The sequence below is a fragment of the Chrysemys picta genome, chromosome 4 (genome assembly GCF_011386835.1).
Source record: "Chrysemys picta bellii isolate R12L10 chromosome 4, ASM1138683v2, whole genome shotgun sequence".
In the NCBI taxonomy this organism is placed as follows: Eukaryota; Metazoa; Chordata; order Testudines; family Emydidae; genus Chrysemys; species Chrysemys picta.
In genome coordinates, this window is record NC_088794.1 from 105996415 (window position 1) to 106018714 (window position 22300).

At 43.1% G+C, this 22300-nt stretch overlaps 1 protein-coding gene across 3 annotated transcripts in view; it reads left to right on the top strand.

Annotated features, from left to right (window-relative positions):
- SCFD1 (sec1 family domain containing 1) overlaps positions 1-22300 on the top strand; it is a 143999-nt gene that overhangs the window by 73197 nt on the left and 48502 nt on the right. For all 3 annotated transcript variants that reach the window (XM_005299158.5, XM_065593255.1, XM_065593256.1), the window contains exons 16-18: positions 7673-7743; positions 17442-17521; positions 18226-18288. In XM_005299158.5, coding sequence (XP_005299215.1) covers positions 7673-7743; positions 17442-17521; positions 18226-18288 — 214 coding nt within the window. The remainder of the gene's footprint in view (positions 1-7672; positions 7744-17441; positions 17522-18225; positions 18289-22300) is intronic.

Sequence of the window (22300 nt, forward strand, 5' to 3'; positions counted from 1 at the left end):
AAAGTTCATGATGTGGCTGGCAAAATCCAAGAAGCATGACTTCCCTGATTCAGGCGAATAAAGCGGACGAATAAAGAGAACTTGGGGAAGATAGCATGGCAGGAGAGAGGGTGGTAGGAAGGAGACCCTGAGGAATGCAGAGGAAGCAATGAATGGATTGCATCAAAGATGGTAAGCAGGTGGACCCTAGTGCCACTTCAAACAGACAAAGATGGCGGATGTTTGTATGATGATCTAACCCAGATGATGGTTAAGAGGAGAAAGAAGGAAGACTAATGAGAGCTGAGAAAATCAGAAAATTGGTGATCACAGAAGGTGGAAATGACTAGAAAAATGAAAAATATGGGGAGATAAGGTGGTGATTGGAGAGAAGGGAACTCTGAGCTGGGGAAAATGGTAGAGGATGTCTTCACCATGAACTGCCTGGTCAATTGAGATCCACCTATCTCATAGAGCTGGAAGGGACCCCAAAAGGTCACTGAGTCCAGCCCCCTGCCTTCACTAGCAGGACCAAGTACTGATTTTGCCCCAAATCCCTAAGTGGCTCCCTCAAGGACTGAACTCACAACCCTGGGTTTAGCAGGCCAGTGCTCAAACCACTGAGCTATCCCTCCCCCCATCCAGTCCTTGATTAAGAATAAGTGAGAGGTGGAGCCATAATTAAGTTGCAGAAGGTATGGTGATACAGAGGAGGAGCTAAACCTGACATTGAAATCAAGAGCAGGAGAAAGTTGTTAATTATGTTGTCAAGGAGAGAGGCGAGAGAAGTTTTTTTTTGTTAGAATAGACCTCCAAGGAAAGGAGGAAGTGGGATGTACTGAAAATGGTAGACGAGAAGAAAAGCCAAACCAGGCCACTGCAGCTTACAGTATGGGAGAATGAGAAAGGGTAGAACCTCCACAGTGCAGCTTCTGAAACAGTGAGAGAGAGACAGTAAAGTTTTAGTGATAGCAAGGAAGTGAAAGTTATGGGCTATGAAGCTTGTGTACAGTATTGATTGTTGAAGAGGGCAAGGAGCAGCAGGTGAAAGTGAGATTGACTATAACAGAGGCAGAGCAGAAGGGGTGTAAGTAAAACTGTGCAAATAATCAAGTATCGGGGGTAGCCGTGTTAGTCTGTATCTACAAAAACAACAAGGAGTCTGGTGGCACCTTAAAGACTAGACTATTTTTGTGCAAATAATGGATTTTTTCAGTTTTCTGGCAACTCTGAAAAAATTAAGAAGTTTTTTGTTTTGGGTCTAATGGAAAACAAATGTTTTGAAATTTTTGGTGAATTGAAAAGTCAGAAAACATTTTGAAGCTGGTTGAATTAAATGTTTAGTTAAACCTGGCATTTTTTCTTTAGATTTTAGGCATTTTAACACATGTAAATGAAACTAGGTTCAGAAAACAGTAGTAGGAGGAGGTGGTGTCTCGCATTGTGATTGTGCCCTAGGCACTGGGATATTCTTATGTGAGTCTTTCTCAGTCTGTCCTGTTGAAGCTGTTTTGTTTTGTATAAATAGTCATTGAAGCAGGGACTTGAACCTGGATGTCCCAAATACAAGGTGAATTCTCTAGACACCAGGCTAAAGAACCATTCTCACACTCTGTCCTGGCCCATTGGCTTATTTAGTGTCATCATGAATTATTATGAATTGTCAGGATGAATGACAATGAATAGTCATTGGGTCAGGGAAAGATAGTGAGACTGAGGTCTTGTCTACACTACAGTATTGTCAATGCAAGTTACACCAATGATCAAAAAACGCTATAATTATATCGCTCGTGAATGTTGGCAGAGTACATCCACAGTTGGTGCTCTAGCATCAACAGTGAGAGCAGTGCACTGTGGGTAGCTATTCAATTATGCTACTCACCACCTTCTGTAGCTAGGAGTTGTGGGAAGATGGAGTGGATCGCAGTGCAGCATGGGTGTGCACTCAGCGTCCCATGATTCATCGTTATGCAGGACTGGGATGACGAGCAGTGGCTGCAGAACTTTTGGATCTGGAAAGTCATCTTCCAGGAACTGTGTGTGGAGCTCGCCCCAGAACTGAGGTGCAAGGACACCAAATGAGAGCTGCCCCTCTTGGTGGAGAAGCACATGGAAATCACTATGTGGGAGCTAGCAACTCCAAACTGCTATCCAGTCAGTCACAAATCAGTTTGCAGTCGGGAAGTCCACCATTGGGGCTGCGCTTAACGCAAGTGTGCAGAGCCATTAATCGCATCCTGCTACAAAGGACTGTGACTCTTGGTAATGTGTGTGAAATAGTGGATGGCTTTTCAGCAATGGGATTCCCTAACTGCGGCGGAGTGATAGCATATATATCCCAATTTTGACCCCAGACCATCTTGTGACAGCAGCAGGGACTGTCTTTTTGCTGTGTGTTTGTACAGTGTCTAGCACAATGGGGTCCTGGTCAGTGATGGGGACTCCTAAGCAGTACCACAACACACACATTTTTGCACATAAATAACACTGCTCTACAGCCAAAATGCTTCTGAAATAAATGTAGTCAAACTTTACTAATTCTGGGTCACTGAGAACGAAAATGATGCTTAAAATTGTTGATTGGCTCTAGTTTTCAAGATATGCTATTGGGTCAGTATATACAACCCTTGACTTAGGAATGGCGGAGGATAAGTGAGTTATAAAGGGAAGGGATCTCAATTTAAACCAAAAATGACTAAAATACATCTTTGACTGGATCTATGAATAAATCTATGACTGGGTTTGGACAGTACTTGCTTTTTAGGCAAAACAATGAATGATGCAATCTGAAGCTGGTATTGCATCATACATGATACGAATTGCATCATGTTATTCCTAGAAGTCATGGATGATGCAATCCTAACGAAGCTTACATCACTCTGCTGAACAAATTGCCCTATATCAGCTCTAGAAATCATACAGTGCCGTGCTCTCTTATTTGTCAGTGTTTGATTTTGCAAAGGGACACATTTCTGTTTAGTCAAAGTGAGCAGAGATGCCTCGTACTTGTGTGAACAGTGCAGATAACTTCTTATATGTTTGTGGTAAAGTGACTTTTGCATCACAAAAGCGCAGTATAACCACTATGGTTAAGAAAGCCTATCACCTTTATTTTGGCTGCAAAATTGGAGATCAGGTCAAGAGTAGGCCCCACACATACGCTGCAACACTTGTGCAACAAATCTTCGACAGTGGTTGAACAGGAAAAGGAAATCTCTGCCTTTTGCAGTGCCAATGATTTGGAGAGAGCCAACAGATCATACCAGCAATTGTTACTTCTGCATGGTGCCTCCAGTTGGGAAAGGTGTGTCAAAGAAGAAAAAGTGGACTGTGCATAATCCAAACATTCCATCAGCAATACGCCAAGTACCCCATGGAGAAGGACTGCCGGTTCCTGATGCACCAGAATCATTCTCACTTGAGTCAGACGAGGAAGAGGATGAAACTTCTGGTCCTGAACCATCAATGTCACAGGACCCACATTTTCTCCCATCCTCCTCCTCTGAACCACACCTCATAACACAAGGTGAACTGAATGACCTTGTCAGGGATTTGGAACTACCCAAGAGTAAGGCAGAGCTGTTGGGCTCCAGACTACAGCAGTGGAATCTCCTGGCAGGTGATGTTAGGGTTTCCATGTTCCGTGACCGTCAAAAGGATCTTGTCCCATTCTTCTTCATGGAAGGTGATCTTGTAGCCTGCAACAACATCGATGGTGTGATGGCAGCCCTCAACATCGTTCACGATCCAGATGAGTGGAGCCTGTTCATTGATTCATCGAAAACGAGTCTTAAAGCTGTTTTACTGCATAATGGCAATGTTTTGCCATCAATTCCAGTTGGTCATGCAGTCCATATGAAGGAAACCTATGACAACATGAAACAACTTTTGAGGTGCATAAACTATGACCAACATCGGTGGCAGCTTTGTGGCCATTTGAAGGTTGTTGCTCTCTTGCTTGGTCTGCAGACCGGATACACAAAGTACTGCTGTTTTCTTTGCGAATGGGATAGTCGTGCAAGAGATTCCCACTACATCAAGAAAGATTGGCCACTCCGACAGTCATTGGAGCCCGGGAGTTAAAGTGTTCAGCATCCTCCACTTGTTGAATCAAGGAAGATTTTGTTACCACCCTTAAACATCAAGCTGGGTCTGATGAAGAACTTTGTCAAGGCCATTAACAAAACACAAGCAGCTTTCAAGTACCTCCGTGGAAAATTTCCAAGATTAAGTGAAGCTAAGATAAAGGAAGGTGTCTTTGTTGGTCCTCAGATTCGTGAACTTCTTCGAGATGATGCATTTGACCATGCACTGCGTGGCAAGGAAAAGACAGCATGGAAAGCCTTCCAGTTAGTGGCAATAAATTTTCTCGGAAACAACAAGATTGTTGGTGGAAAACCTCCTCAAGGCATACAAAAGCCTTGGTTGCAACATGTCACTAAAGATACATTTTTTGCACACTCATCTAGATTTTTTTCCACCGAACTGCGGAGCAGTGAGCGACGAGCACGGCGAGCGATTTCACCAGCACATTGCAACAATGGAGAAACGCTATCAGGGCAAATGGAGCCCATCAATGCTTGCAGACTATTGCTGGACAGTGACAAGAGATGCTCCATTTAATGAATACAAGAGACAAGCCAAGAAGCGCTGAGTAGACACTGAATAGGACTAAACTATGTACAGAACAGTTTTTTGCCTTTTGTTTCATAATACATTTTATTTATATAACCCTTTTGCTGATTTTTAAAGTGTTACATAAATAGGACAGGTGAAATGTTATCATGTAAAGCAACCATAAACACATGAAAAGACCTAGGTTTACAATTTATGATTAAAACTCTATCTATACAATATACATAGACATAAAATGTAAAAACTTAAATATCTTAGAAACAGTAGCCAATCAGTTGTTTTGTCATATTTGATTTCAGCACATCAAAATACATAATAAATAGCACATTTTATCTCTGAAGCAGACGACTTCTCAAAAATTGTAGACCAGTGTAACTTATGCTAATAAAAGCTAGGTGTGTGATTCTAAATGAGAATAGATCAGGGATCGGCAACGTTTGGCACGCGGCTCGCCAGGGTAAGCACCCTGGCAGGCCAGGCCAGTTTATTTACCTGCTGACGCGGCAGGTTCAGCTGATCGTGGCCCCCACTGGCTGCGGTTCGCCGTCCCGGGCCAATGGGGGCGGTGGGAAGCCGCAGCCAGCACATCCCTCGCCCTCGCCGCCCCCATTGGCCCGGGACGGCCAAGAATGTAGTGGTGATGCTGATGCTAAGACTTGAATCCAATGTGCATCAAACTTACAGGTAGCTTGAAATGAAATGCAGATGACTGACAAGGTAGTGGGAAGGAGTTTGTACCGTATATAGTTTATTTTCCCTCTCAAAGACTTGCATTTGAGTGTAGTTGGTAACAACATATCCATAAAAGTTTTATCCAGACAGTGTTGTATTGTCAACTTCCGTACTCTAAATGCTGTATAATTTTTCCCAGAGAAAACTGAAGTGGTCTTCAGAATTGGCACATACTTATACATAATTGGTAGCTAACGTACCAACAAATTTGTTCATTTTAAAAAATTGTTTTACTTCTAAAATGTGCCAAAGTCTGAACCTCATGCAAATGTGAATAAAAATGACAGTAAGCATACTTCCTATTTTACAAGCATATTGTATTGCTCATTACGTTGACTTTGCTTATTAAAGCTATTATGGCATTTGGAAAGAAGTCTGTGTAACTTCATCTGATTCTACAATGTTTTTTTCAATTTACAGAATATCCATGTTGTTAGCATATCCACATATGCAGTAAAGGAGCTGGAGACTGTGTGTGTGTGTGTGTAAAATGGGGAAAATGGCTATATTTATAGTGTTTGCTTGACATACCTAGGGAGGCTTGAATAATGTCTAGCCAAGGACAGACATTATTATTATTATTATTATTTATTATTACATGCTTCAGTAAATTTCCAACTAGACAGTGATCAGCAATACCAAATGTCGCTTGTTCAGTAGTCTTATTTTAACTGAAAAGTAAAGCATTACTCTAGTCCAGGGGTCGGCAATCTTTCAGAAGTGGTATGCCGAGTCTTCATTTATTCACTCTAATTTAAGGTTTTGCGTGCCAGTAATACATTTTAATGTTTTTAGAAGGTCTCTTTCTATAAGTCAATAATATATAACTAAACTATTGTTGTATGTAAAGTAAATAAGGTTTTTAAAATGCTTAAGAAGCTTCATTTAAAATCAAATTAAAATGCAGAGACCCCCCAGGGACCCGGGCAGTGTGAGTGCCACTGAAAATCAGCTTGCGTGCCGCCTTTGGCATGTCTGCCATAGGTTGACTACCCCTGCTGTAGTCCAATAAACTATGTTGTTGGGCTTTTCTAAACAAAGCTGGAATCAAGTGTTTAAAGTATTAACTTTGTACTTTCTCCTTTGTGTCACTGATATTTTACTTATGTTTACTCTGTTTTTGCAACAACATCAATACATTATTTTTTAAAGAATTGACAATCGTTTTCTATATGCCAGACGTTTGCATTGTTTATTTATATCAGATACCTGCAGGACTTACTGTCATATTTCAGGTACCATTTCCATTCTATGTGAAATTTGTATTATTTTTTCTAGAGATCAGTAAAATCAGAACTTGTATCTGCCGCCTCCCTTCCTCCATCCTAAAACACACATTTCAATTTTAGGAAAGATTTAAACAACTTTGTGTGCCATCCTCGTTTTTGCTGATCACTTCTGTTTTGGTTGCATTTCCATTTCCAAGTTTCATGCATTTACATTAAGTTCTGTGCACTCGTGTGTACAGACACTTATGGGAGTGACAGAGTACAGGCAAGTCTCATCTTACGCTGGGGTTACGTTCCTCTGTCAGCGCATAAAGTGAAAATCACGTATAGTCAAAATTACATTGAGTGTAATAGCGGGCGGAATCGCCCGCAGTACAGGTACAGTATTTAAATGGTTGTTTTTCTTTTTTTTTTGTTTTTTTGTTTTTTTGCCGACCACGCAAAGCTGAATTCGCGCATGTTAAATGCGTGTAAGATGACTCACCTGTACTTACATTTTGACTCCTGAATAAGCGAGGTGAAGAACAGAGTAAACGAGAAGGACAAAGGAAATTATGAAATTCTAGATATTGTTGGGATCCAGATAGTATGACATTCCCGTGGGCAAAAAAATGAAAAAAACCCTCTAAATGTGTGGGAGATATTAAGATTTTTTTTTTTTTGGCTGAAGCCTCATGTAAATTTCTGAAGCTTATGAGGGTAAAGATTTCATTTCAGTCAAACTTTAGGTCTTTGTAGCAAAACTGAATAACTCATAGAGCATATCATAATTACTTTTACTTTGTCTTCTACTGCTACAGAAGTTTGATACTTCACGGTTTACCCCAATAGAAGTACTCCAAGCCAAAACAGTTATTATACGTAACTACTCTTCAGAGGTTTTGAGCTATTCTAAGGCAGTTTTTCAGTGAAGTTGTTGAGTGGGTATTTATCACTTTATAGACAACATAAACATTTTTTGTTGTATAACCTTTTCTAAACTCATTACAATTATTATGATCCAAGGGCTCAATATATGTAATACAGAATAGCACACTACTTAGTAGCATAGTTTATAACTTGATTTGAAAAAAGAAACCCTTGTTTTTCCTCCACAGCGGGAACTCCAGAAGACAAGATGCGATTGTTTCTTATCTATTACATAAACTCAGTGCAGGCACCATCAGAGGTATGTTCTTTGTATCTTAATAAAACAAAAATAATTGTTTGCAAAATTTGTGCTAAATTGGTATTTCATAAGGAATTAAATGAATGCCTGTGCCAAACACCTACTTTTCTTCTCAAGAAAAATATACTACAGTCTTGTAGGATTGAATCTATTTACAGTCAGTCTTACAGAAGTATTTATTACTACCAGGGATATTACTGCCCAGTTATGAAATATAGCTAAACACATGGATCATGATAATGTGCATATGATTCAAATAGTAAGACTATCACTTTTTAAAGTACTTAAATCAAGTTTACACCAGCAAAATTTGGTACAGTTTCTGTTATTGGGATACATTACGCAGTTGAAATGGACATTACAAAACACTTTCCACTTTTTACTCCATCCCTGACTATCCAGAAAGAGTTGCATTATCTGAACAACAACATATATTTCTTGGGGCTCCACACTAAGATGGTTTCTAAGGCTTTGATCTCTGAGTAATTCAGGAAGCATTTTTTGCATATATTTCTTCTGAAACTAATCTGCGTAAGAATACTATTATTATTTATTTTTGTGCCAAGTAACACAATCTGGTACCATGCTGTGTAATTACGAAATGTTAATCTGACACATTCGCTAATTCTTAATGCGCAGGATTTAACCATATGGCTCCTGTTAAATAAATGTAATTAAACTCTACTGTGTCAAATTCAAGTATAATGTAAACTGGTTTTAAAATAGATCCAGCCTGAATTACAAATCATATTTTGGTGATGTTCTGTGTGAATTATTTACATTAAATAATGTAATGGCTAAAGTTAGGGTTTTTCAAAACAGCTTAAGGTAGTTAGGCACCTTGAATTTCATTGCCATTTCAGTGCCTACCTCCCTTAAGCTTCTTTGAAAATCCCAGCCTATTTTTTAAGACATTTTAAGATCCTATGCTCTTACATTGTCTATGGGTATGTCTACACTACGAAATTAGGTCAATTTTATAGAAGTTGATTTTTAGAAACCGATTTTATACAGTCGATTGCGAATGTCCACACTAAGCGCATTAAATCGGCGGAGTGCGTCCTCACTACCATGGGTAGCATCGAATTAGAGAGTGGTGCACTGTGGGTAGCTATCCCTCAGTTCCCGCAATCTCCACTGCCCATTGGAATTCTGGGTTAAGCTCCCAATGCCTGATGGGGCAAAAACATTGTCGCAGATAGTTTTGGGTACATGTCGTCAGGCCTCCTTCCTTCCGTGAAAGCAACGGCAGACAACTGTTCCACACCTTTTTTTCCTGGGATACCCGTGCAGACGCCCTACCACGGCAAGCATGGAGCTCGCTCAGCTCACCGTCTCCTGGGTGCTGCTGGCAGACCTCAGTGAGGTCAATCGGGGCACCTGGACAGACATGGCTGTCCTCCTCTTAGAGCACTGAATGGGAGCCAGAGATTCCAGGTCATTCTCTTCTTTAAGTTCGTCTCATGGAGATTCAGTCCTGCCTGGAATATCATGGGAGCTGGAGGCTTCTGCCTCAGGCTGCTCTCCCAGCCGGCAGCACCGCGTGGTCGCACCTATCCCAGCCTACCCCTTGCTCCCATGGCTCATGAAACCTGGTCAGTAGTAAGGAGCAATTCAACTATAGACTGAGCAAGTGCAGAATGGTGGTAGAATGTGCCTTTGGACATTTAAAAGCTCACTGGTGCTGTTTGCTGACTAGATCAGATGTCAGCGCAACCAACATTCCCATTGTTATTGCTGCTTGCTGTGTGCTCCATAATATCTCTGAGAGTAAGGGGGAGACATTTATGGCGGGGTGGGAGGTTGAGGTAATCTCCTGGCGTCCAATTTTGAGTAGCCATATACCAGGGCGATTAGAAGAGCACAGCAAGGCACGCTGCGCATCAGAGAGGCTTTGAAAACCAGTTTCATGACTGGCCAGGCTTCGGCATGACTGTTGTGTGTTTCTCCTTGATGCAAACCCGCCCCCTTTGTTGATTTTAATTCCCTGTAAGCCAACCACCCTCCCCCCTTCGAAATAAAGTAACTATTGTTTTGAAACCATGCATTCTTAACTAATTTTTTTTTAATTAATAAACGGACAAGGTAGCTGGGGTGGGGGAGGAGGGAAGGACAAGGCCACATTATTTATTGTAGCCACACTAAAAATCAAACTGTTTGAATGACAGCCTTCTGTTGCTTGGGCCATCCTCCGGAGTGGAGTGGCTGGGTGCCCGGAACTCCCCTCCCCCCCCCCCCCCATGTTCTTGGGCATCTGGGTGAGAAGGCTATGGAACATGGGGAGGAGGGGAGGCGGTTATACAGTGGATGCAACAGGAGTCTGTGCTCTCGTTGGCTTTCCTGCAGTTCCAACCGACACTTCATCATGTCCATTTGCTCCCCCATTAGCCTCAGCATCGCGTCCTGCCTCCGCTTTTCACGCTTACTTAATTCTTTCCTGTCTTGTGCCACTGAATGACTCCATGCATTAAGCTGTGCAGGAGGATTGCATGAGCTTGGAAAACATGTCATCGCGAGTGCTTTTTTTTCGCCTTCTAATCTGCGATAACCTCAGGGTTGGAGATGATAGGGGGAGTGTAGAAACATTCTACGGTCTACGATTCCGGGGGGACTGCATGGTAACCTGTGCTGCAGAGTGCTGCCGAATTCACCACGCTGACCAAACAAGATTCAAATTCAAAAGTTCCCGGGGCTTTTCCTGTGTACCTGGCTAGTGCAACGGAATTCAAAGTGCTGTCCAGAGAGGTCACAATTGAGCACTCTGTGATAGCTCCCCCAAATTTGACCCAGCAAGGTCGATTTTAGTGCTACTCCCCTCACCGGGGAGGCGTACAGAAGTCGATTTTAAGAGCCCTTTAAGTCAATGAAACGGGGTTGGTTGTGTGGACGCATTCATTTTAAAATCGACCTAACGCAGTTAAATTCGACCTAGCCCCCTAGTGTAGACCAGGGCTAAGAGGCTCAGCACAGAACTCTCAGCCCAGAGGGAGTGGAGGCATATGGTGGGGGGAGGGATAGCTCAGTGGTTTGAGTATTGGCCTGCTAAACCCAGGGTTGTGAGTTCAATCCTTGAGGGGGCCACTTAGGGATCTGGGGCAAAAATCAGTACTTGGTCCTGCTAGTGAAGGCAGGGGGCTGGACTCAATGATGACCTTTCGAGGTCCCTTCCGGTTCTATGAGATAGGTATATCTCCATATATTATTATTTTATTATTATGGTGGCTTTAAGCTGTCTTGTGCCCTTCTGATCCTGGGTTGCTCCAGGGACTGACCAGCTCTCCAGCATAACTTAGACACCCCTAGGGGCCTGTCTGAGTTACCCTACAGGCTACAGCACTGCCCAAAATCTGCCTTGCTGATTGCTGCAACTCCCAGCATACATCCTTCACTGGGGCATGCAAAGGAGGCAGATTTACAGCTATGTTCTTCAGAGTGTGCTCCAGGGGACATCTTCCCGAGCCAGATTCAGGGCTTTTAGGGTCTCTTTATGCTGCTTCTGCCCTTTTATGTAAAATGAAGGGAACAAATGGAGGCGAAGCTCTCAAGCATTGTTAGAAATCATAATAGCTGAAAATAATTTCCTTATTTTCTTACCTATCAAAACTGTAGTTTGGGATTTGTTGATGTAAATAATTAGCTTATCATACAGAATAGCTCATTTAACAATGGCAACAGCTGCAGGGGAAATTTTTTAATGCAAATAGTACTGTCATGTTTTACAATTTTCAAATAAATGTAACTGCTTGAACATCGGCTTGAAAACTTTAAAAAGGTTTGGCTAATCTCAGAAGCAGCCTAGATTTTCTAAAATCTGTCTTCACTTTTTGCTGTTATTACTTTATTTAAACTGTGTATCTAATTTCATTTAATGTTTTAATATGGTAAATAGAATACATAGAAAAAAATTTTCTCAATACTGAAAATAACCCAGTGTTAAAATCCATTACAATATATTGTGTGATTCTAGAGGCTGTTATTCAAACAATTCTGATAAATTCAGATAGGGAAAAGTAGAATAAACATCTGAACAAAATAAGTCACCATGAAGAGTGTGATAGAATGTTGTTGTTTCTTTTTGTAGTAATAACTGTAATATAACACTTTACAAAAGTTAATTCAGTGTGAATTTGGACTTCTGCACTGGCATGTGGTGATCATGGTCACTTGTTTTCATTTATAAGTTGTTGTTCTTCTTCAAGTGATGGTCCCTATTGTATTCACGAGGTTTACACATGTGCACCATGCGTCTGGAGTTGGAAAATTTGAAAATAGTGTCCATTGGTCCGTGCGTATGCACTCGCTTATCCTGTGCTTCCATCCAAGGCAATAAAAGGTGGGGCAGGCTGACCGAGTCTTTAGTTCCTTCTCACCACCGCACATGGTCTGGATCAGAACTCCGTCTCCTCATCTCTAGTCGGGAGATAAGGAAGCACTCCCATAAGCATGGGACTAAGTCCCCCCACGTGGCCCAAGGAGACAGAGAATGTTCTAAATCCCACAGGCATGAGAGAAAAACACACAAACAATGGAACCCACAGGTTCTGGACACTGATGCGTTGGTACCATCATCTCTGGCACCCCACAAGACCCTCTCTCACTGGGAAAGATCACAGTGCTGATACCAATAACTGGGAAAGAGAGTGCCTCTCACCAGGGAGATCCAGAATCGTAGCTGGACCCGGGCCTTTCCAGATCTGGAATCACCCCCTCCATCAGGCCCGTCCACTTCTACAGTGATTATATCTCCACCAAGAGACTGCTTCCAATACGGGTTCCCTCACCCTCCGCACCGATGCTTTACACTCTTCCATCAACTCTGACAGTATCACCATTAGAACCGGAAGATGAAAAATGTCTCTACTTTGCGAAATGGAAATGTTTCACTTCCTAGGCTCAGTGCTATCACCTCCCCCTTAACGCCATCTCGATCCCTACCGTCCTGGACTACCTCCTGGAACTTAAGACATCAGGCCTTGCTCTCCGGCCTGTCCAGGTCCACCTATGGATTGGCGCTTGTTATTTACTCATCCCACCACCACCCACTTCTTGAAAGGGTTACTGAACAGCTTCCTGCCTGTGTTTTCTCCCCCCCACCACCTTGTGCTCTCTGCCCTCACCAGGCCCCCCTTTGAGCCTCTGGCCACGTGCTCCCTCTCCCACCTCTCCATGAAGGTCATCTTCCTCATGGCTATCACTTCTGCTAGGCGGGTCAGTGAATTGACAGCTATAAGGGTCAATCCCCCCATCCGCCCCCCCGCATATGTGGCTTTTCATAAAGACAAGGTTTTCTTACACCCTTTACCCCAAATTCCTCCTGAGGGTGGTCTCTGAGTTCTACCTCAACTAATCAATTCACTTCCCAGTCTTCCATCTTAAGCCGCATGCCACTCTTGTGGACAGGTCCCTGCACTCGAGAAATAAATGGTCAGTTTTCAGAATGGAGAGAGGTAAATAGTGGTGTTCCCCAGGAGTCTGTACTGGGACCAGTACTTTTCAACATATTCATAAATGATCTGGAAAAGAAGTAAACAGTGAGGTGGCAAAATTTGCAGATGATACATAACTACTCAGATAGTTAAGTCCAAAGCAGACTGTGAAGAGCTACAAAGGGACCTCACAAAACTGGGTGACTGGGCAACAAAATGGCAGATGAAATTGAATGTTGAAAATGCAAAGTAATGCACATTGGAAAACATAATCCCAACTATACATATAAAATGATGGGGTTTAAATTCACTGTTACCACTCAAGAAAGAGATCTTGGAGTCGTGGATAGTTATCTGAAAACATCCACTCAATGTGCAGCGGCAGTCAAAAAAGCTAACAATGTTGAGAATCATTAAAAAAAAAAAGGGATAGATAAGAAGGCAGAAAATATCATATTGCCTCCATACAAACCCATGGTACATCCACATCTTGAATACTTCATGCAGATCTGGTTGCCCCATCTCAAAAAAAGATATATTGGAATTAAAGGTACAGAAAAGGGCAACAGAAATGATTAGAGGTATGGAACAGCTTCCATATGAGGAGAGATTAATAAGACTGGGATTTTTCAGCTTGGAAAAGAGACAACTAAGAGGGGAATATGATAGAGGTCTATAAAATCATGCCTGGTGTGAAGAAAGTAAATAAGGAAGAGTTGTTTATTCCTTCTCATAAGAACTAGGGGTCACCAAATGAAATTAATAGGCAGAAGATTTAAAACAAACAAAAGGAAGTATTTCTTCACACAACACACAGTCAACCTGTGGAACTCTTTGCCAGAGGATGTTGTGACGGCCAAGACTATAACAGAGTTCCAAAAAGAACTAAAGTTCATGGAGGATAGGTCCATAGCCTGGCTATTAGCCAGGGTGGGCAGGATGGTGTCCCTAGCCTCTGTTTGCCAGAAGCTGGGAATGGGCAACAGGATGGATCACTTGATGATTACCTGTTCTGTTAATTCCCTCTGGGGCATCTGGCTTGGGGCATCTGGCTTTGGCCACTGTCAGAAGTGAGGATACTGGGCTAGATGGACCATTGGTCTGATCCACTATGGCCGTTCATATGTTCTTATGACGTCTGCTGTGTGCTTGCATTCTGCCTCGACAGAACCCATGCCTTTCGTGCCTGTTCATGGCCATTGTGGACTGGCCCCGGCGCAAAGCCCTATATTCTCAGTGCATCTCAAAGTGGTTCTCTGCATGCATCCAAGTGTGCTATGCATGGCTAACACTCCACTGCCTGGCAGATTATGGTGCATTCAACATGGGCGCAGGTGGTCACATCTGCCTCTCTGGCAGACACATCCTGGCATAACATTCCGTGCATACCTTGACCTCCCATTACTCCATCACCCAGAGGGCAGCAGAATTTACAGTTCTGAACCGTGCCATCCCACAGACTGCGATACCTCTTGCATCCTCGCACCCCCCCTCCGCACGGATCACTGCATAATACTCACCCGCATTTGGAATACATATAGGGACCATCACTCGAAGAAGAAGAGGAGGTTACTTACCTGTAACTGGAGATTCTTTGAGCTGTGTGGTCCCTATTTGTATTCCAATACCCACCGTCCATCCCCTCTGCTGCAGACCATGCTGCTCAATGATAAAAGGGTGGCTGATGGGGTGCCATCCTGCACAGCCTCATTTCTCCTGGAACACAAGGCTAGGTATGAAGTACGTGTGGGTCAATGGATACTGCTACAGAAAACTTGCGGCGCATGGTGTGTATGTGCATCCGTGTTTGTAATACAAATAGGGACCACACATCTTGAAGAACCTCCAGTTACAGGTAAGTAACCTCCTCTGTTTCCACATTGACCAAGTTATCCACCTTCCTGTGTTTTTTCCCAAAGCCACACCAGGAAGATGCTCTCCTTATCTTGGACATTAGAAAGGCATTAGAACCAAACCATTTAGAAAGTCTTCTAGATCATTTATACCAATTGCAAACAGATCCAAAAGATCCACAATCTCCACCCAAAGACTTTCAAAGTGGGTTTCCACTTGTATTCTTATGTTACCAGGCTGCTAATGTTCCAGTGCTCCCTTCCTTCCTTCCTTCCTTCCACCACCCCACCCCCCGCCCCCCCGAATAATAGCCAATTCTGCAAGATCTTAAGTAGCCTCTATGGCACTATTACAGAATGTTTCAGTTGCTGAAATCTGCAAAACAGCAACCTGGGCATCACTTCACACTTTTTTCCAAACACTACACCCTGGTACACACATGTAGATCAGACACTGCTGTTGGTATGCAGTCCTTTCTTTAGTGTTGGATCCAGTTCCAAAGCCCCCTCTTCCTTTAGTGGATAATCCTCAGAAGTCACCTGAAGTGGAGCACCCATTGGGACGCTACTCAAAGGAGGAGAGGTTACTCACTTCGTGCAATTACTGGAGTTCTTAGAGATGTGTGTCCCGATGGGTGTTCAATTACGCACCCCCCTTCCCTTCTGTTACAGTCCCACAAGACGAAATGCTGAATGGTAGGGAGGATGGTTCACCCACACAGCTACGTATATCCTCAGTGTAAGCCATGAGTATGTTTGGAGCTTGTGCATGGGCCAAATGGGCACTGCTACTGAAAATCTTTGATCAAAGGCACATGAGGTGTATGCACACCTGAAATGGAGCACCCATAGGGATACACATTTTGAAGAACTCCAGTTACTGCATAAGGTGAGTATCCTTTCCTTTCTCCTATCAACAATCCTGCAAGTGACAAATAGGCTGTCGTGCACAATTGGATGATCTAAAATATATGCTCTAGGAATTACTTTGGAGAAGTTCTATGCCCTGTTGCTATACAGAAAGTCAGACTAGATGATCACAATGGTCACCTTTCTGGCCTTAAAATCTGTGAAAGTTGCACTGGTCTTCATTTTTCTCTGAAGTCTGGGGTAAAGCAGAGACCAGGAGTTCAAATTTTACCTCTGTTTTTTAAATTCACATGCATTTTACTGCGCTTATTATTAACCACAGCCATGAATCCTAATCTGGGGGTACGTCTTCACTTACCGGAGGGTCCGGCAGCAGGCAATCGATGTTCTGGGATCGATTTATCGCGTCTGGTTAAGACTCGATAAATCGATCCCGGAAGTGCTCGCTGTCGACGCCGGTACTCCAGCTCGCCGAGAGGAGTACGCAGCATCGACGGGGGAGCCTTCCTGCCGCGTCTGGACCCACAGTAAGTTCGGACTAAGGTACTTCGAATTCAGCTACGTTATTAACGTAGCTGAATTTGCATACCTTAGTCCGAAGTGGGGGCTTAGTGGGGACCAGGCCTAAGTGACAGTTATAGAAGAGCTGCTGAACCCTGTCTCACTTCACCATCTTTTAAATAAGTTAACCGAGAGCTTTTGCGAGGTCACTGCAGGGGCAGAACTCAGGTCCCGAACATTACCAGTCCTTATCTTATCCAGTGGGCCACACTGCCTGTCAGTCACTAAATTACTTGTGGTTATCCTATCTCTAATCTCTGTAAACTACACTCCTCTCTGCAATCCAGGGATAGAATCCAGGATTCCCGATTGCCAGTATTCTATTCCTGACTTGTAAACAGTTGTGTAAATCATTGGGAAAGCATGTGGTTAATCTTCCTCCACCGGCTGGTCAACAAAATAGCTAGCAATTACTCCTGTTGTTCAAATAGTAAGGATTTATATTAGGGATTTGAAGATTAGGAGGTTCAAACACTACTACTGGTCTATGTGAGGAAATGATACAATAGTTGCGTGAGATTCCCATCAAACTTACACTCTAGTACAAAACCGTAATAGTTACCTGACACCAAATAACATCACAAATGCATAGAATGTGTTAGTCAGATGCGCCTTGCTATGACTGATAGAAAATCATGAGGTCACTCACTGTGAAGGATTTGCATTTCAAGCTTGCAACTTGCAAGCTTGATGAAGTTGAGTACACATTGCTTTTGGGTATCCGTTGGAGATGGAAGTGAAAACCTGAAGGATGTGACCTGCCACAGTCTTAACTGACTCTAAACATAGTTTTTGTTTGCCAGCTCCTAAAGTTAATTTGAATTTTTAAAATTGTCTTTTCAATAGCAAAATAAGTTGCATTTATACTACTTATTTAACATTTTTAGAGGAGGAAAAATATCTACATATTTTTGTCATCTGTCTGTGCAAGGACAGTTTGATTTAGAATAGTGGAAAGCAGTTGCAATTCTCCCATTTATGATTTCAGGCTGATTTGGAGCAATACAAAAAAGCATTGACAGATGCAGGATGTAATCTTGCTCCCTTGAACTACATAAAACAATGGAAGTAAGTTAATTTTTCTTCTTCATAAAACTGCAGGTAATTGGGGGGAAGTTGAAAACAGATACATAGACTACTGCAGCCAGGATTTGTGGAAATTGTGTTTTACTTTTAATGTTTAATGAATTGTGGTTCTTACATAATTTTGCTGTCACTGATTTGCCAATACATGTGAACACTTCTAAACCGAACTCTAACATATGTGAGAATGGAATTAAACTTTATTTTAAACAATATACTTGATATGTTTTTCTTGACACAAATAAATAATTTGCTGAAGGCAAGTGAGTGACTCAGTAGCAGAGACTAGTTTAAATTCAGAATTTCTGGCTTTCTGTCCTTGATTCAGTCTTGTGGGCCATCCTGCTTATCTATCTATGAAATATTAGATCTTCTAAAAGGAGAAATCTTTCATCCATCCTCATCCCGAAATCTAGGTACTGTACTCTAATTTCTTTGAGTGTCTAACTATATCTCATTATAGCTATAGGCTTTAGATTGGCAAAAGCTAGGATATTATGAAAGGCATTCAGTTTTTAACAAAGGAGAGAGATGTTTATAGTTTGCCCAATTACCTGATGACAGATTTTAGAGGAAGAGCCATTTCCATTCTCAGATGGCCTTCCACAATGGTCTTCATAGGAAGAGAAGACGTAGTAGTGTAATGGTGAAAACAAATTAAGCACTTGATTATAACATTTCTTTCATAGGGCTTTTGCCAAGATGGCTTCAGCTCCTACCAGCTATGGAAACGCTACAGCTAAACCATTGGGGTAAGTTTTTTAATTCATCTACCAAAATTCCTAGTAAATCTTTTATTATTTATTAATTTAATTAATTTTAATTTTATAAGCACTGAGAGCATTCGGTAATAAATAACCTTTAAAGTGACTGTTTTTATCAGATTCCATGTAATAAAGCTGAAACTACAGTTGAAATAAATTTAGCTATGTGTAGTTTAAAAAAAACAGCTGAATCTTTTAGTTCTCCTTTGAGTGATGGTTCCTGTTGTATTTCAGTGTGGGTTTACTGTTGGTCTGCAGATATGCCCTGGCTTACCTTGTACCTCTGTCTGAGGGGATAAAAAGCTAGACAAAACGACTCTCTCTCCAGTTCCTTCTGACTGCTACATGGGTTGGGTCGGAATTTCTAGTTGTCCATAGCTTTGGCTTAGGCTTACAAAATGAGATTTAGATTTGGTTTTGTAAGTAGTTTTAACATCTTGTACAGTTTTTACAGATTACCATTTAGTATTTTATAGATCTCTTAGAGTTTAGATTTAGTGTTTTGGGGAGACACCCCTCTTCCCCACCACACCCCCTTCAAGTACCAGCCTATGCCCAGGACTCCGTGCTTCAAACTGTGCTTCCTGCCCACAATCCTCCTCAGTCAGTGACGACCACCAGCGCTGCCTATCCTGCCTTGGGAAAGCCCACGTCACAGCAAGATGGAGTATCTGCCAATTATTCCCCAGCCATATCCAAGAAGAGCAGGAACTTTGTCTCCAGAAATACCTCATGGAGAAGATCATGAGGCCTCAATTGGACCCAGACCAGGGACAGCCCTCCCCTCTATACATCAGCCTGATTCAGCAAGGAGTGTGCCTCCTGCTGTGAAGTCTGACTCTGGTGCGGGAGAACCTGCCTCCACAGACTCCCTAGTGGGATATTGTTAGGAATCCAGGAAACACTCTCATAAGCATGAGACTAATTCTTCCTCTAAATCCACTTCAAAGAAGTTGGATTCGGCTCTGAGCAAGCCCATCAGCTAAGCCCCTGAAGACTTAGTACATCCTAAGTCCCAGAAGCGTGACAAGAAAGCCCATAAGCATTGGGCTACGTCAGTAATGGACCGCGATACGTTGGTACCATCATTGTCGGCACCTCCCAATCCCTGGGATCTGCCAGCACCAACAAAGACCAATCATCATGAGTTTCACCTATCCACAGCACTTTCTTCCTTGGTAGCTACACAGTCTACTCCAACTCCAATGGCTTGAACAAGTAGAAACCCTTTCACACCAAGGAGATCTGAATCTGTTGCCACTCCACAGGACATTTTCACTCTCCCAGATGCAGAATTCCCTCCTTCATTGGGCCCCTCCATCTCCAGAGAGATAATACCACTAAGAGAATCTGCTGCTGGAAGGAGTTTGTCACCCATCCCATGCACAGAATATAACTCTCTTCCAACGGTACTGAGTGTACCACCACTGGAACCGAAATTGGCCTTTTCTTCATCGGGAGATTTTGAACCACACAGTGAACGTCCCCGTCCCCGTCTCCCCCCCCCCATCCTATGTATCCTCCACTGCCTGAAAGACCTGCACCTGTTTGGGACCAATCTCCATCTCTTCTAACTCAGAGCCATTGATACACCATGAAGTGGGGACCTCCATGACCACTATTGATCAGTCCTACTGGCCGTATTGGGGGCCTTGGGATCAGTTGTCCCCTGCAGAGTTGGTCCAGTCTGCTGGCGGGGGGTCACCCCTTGCTTCCCCACTAAGATATGCTCAGTTCAGTCCTTGGATCCTACAGAGGAGGATTACTCGCCAGATCAGGCAGTTCTGCCAGAACCAGTAAGATTACAATGCTCATCTCCAGACAAAGTGGTGACCCCTACATCTCCTTCTTGCCTTGATGACTGCAGCCAGTTCCAGGACCACCTTTGCAGAGATCCTGGAGAACTACAGATTCCTCTTGAAGAGGTCCACAACTCCCAGCACAAACTCTTAGACATCCTCCACTCATCCGGATCCAACAGAATAGCTCTCCATGTTAATGAAGCCATGCTGGAGTCAGCTAAGACAGTTTGGCATGCCTCTGCCACCTGCACTCCCACCCCCAAGAGGGCAGAGAAGTGTTGTGTCAGCAAAAGGGTTGGAATTTTTGTTTTCTCACCCCACTCCCAACTCACTGGTAGTCCAGGTTGCTTCTGAAAGACCTTGACAGCAACATCCCTGGTCTCCTCTTACGGATAAAGAGTGGAAACACCTGGATCTATTGGGAAGAAAGGTCTTTTCATCATCTAGCCACCAGTTCAGGATAATCAATTACCAGGCACTAATGGCTAAATACAACTTCCTGAAGTATACTAAGTGTGCAGAGTTTACCGACAGCTTTCTGCAACAAGACAGAGCTCGTTTCCAAGCTCTGATAGATAAAGACAAACTGATAGCCAAGACTTCTCTCCAATCCACAGTCAATGCCACTGATATCTCCTCTAGAGCTATGGCTGCTGCCATTGTTATGCACAGGGAATCATGGTTCCATGCATCAAAGTTCCCTACGGAGGTCCAGAATGCTATCAAGGACCTCCCAGTCAATGAATTGCAGCTCTTCAACCAAAAGATAAGCGTGTTCCTCCATATCCTCAAGGACTCTAGAGTTACCCTCTGCTCACTGGGGATATATATGCCTGCCTCTAAGAGGAAGTTTCACCACCCATCATTTAGACCTAGACACATGACTCAGCTCTTTTTCCGCCAGAGGCCCTGTGAACCACCACACAACAGAGTTCAAAAGATCCACATTCACATACCTTCTGCGACACGCTATGCACCTCAATCTCACCTTCCCGGCGCGACATTATTTTTGATGGGAGCTTGAGAGTCACGAACCACTAAGCCCAACTCCTCTCAACCCTCACACACCTTTTGGGGGTTATCTAGCACTCTTTTTCAACACCTGGAGTGCAACAACAACAGACGAGTGAGTGCTGAACGTAATCCACTCTGGCTATATGATGATTTGCGTCCCTACCTCCACCAAAACCTCTCCACCCCACTTTGAGGGCCACTCTCATGAGAGTATTCTCAAACAAGAAGTGGAATCCTTATTAGAGCGAGAAGTGATAGAACACATTCCTCCTCAATACCATGCACGTTTTAATCTACTTACTTCCTGGTACTCAAAATGGAGGGCAGTTGGAGGCCAATCCTTGACCTCCACCATCTCCACTTCTTCATTCACAAACTCAGATTTCACATGGTCACGTTGGCATCTATAAGCCCATCTTTAAAAAAGGGCATGTGGTTTATGGCTCTCAACTTGAAGAACGCCTACTTTCATGTAGACATTCATCCTGCTCACAGTTGTTTCTTCAGATTTATGGTGGACTCGGACCATTTTCAGTATAGAGTGCTCCTTTTTGGCATACCAATTGCCCCCAGAGCCTTTACCAAGGTATTCTCAGTAGTAACAGCTCACGTCAGACATCGCAGTCTCATTGTCTTCCCCTACCTCAATGACCAGATCCTTGTTGCCAGGTCTCGCCAGGAAGCCTATGTATCAACTTCTGTGGTGCTGCTCCTCCTTTCTTCACTGGGAATCAGGGAAAATGCTGAAAAATCTGTTCTCACCCACAGACAATCTCTGGACTTCATTGGGGCCACCTTGAATTCTATTAGTGCGAGAACATACTTGCCCAAGAGCAGGTTCCAGACCATGAACAATATCATAACTCAGATCACAAACAACCCTTGAGTACCAGTCAAGACATGTCTGTCTCTTTTAAATCATATGGCCTCATGCACTTACATCATCCCATTCACAAAACTCCGCCTCCATTGTCTTCAAATGTGGCTGCAGTCAGTTTACTCTCCGAACTGCCATTCTATGAACCTCATGGTAACAATTCCCACCATGGTAGTATCTTCCCTGCTCTAGTGGACAAATCCTCATCTGGTATATGTGGGTGTCCCTTTTCTCCTTTCCCACCAGACAGGACCAATATTAGATACATCCCTGTTTGGTTGGGGTGCCCACATGAACAGCTGAACAG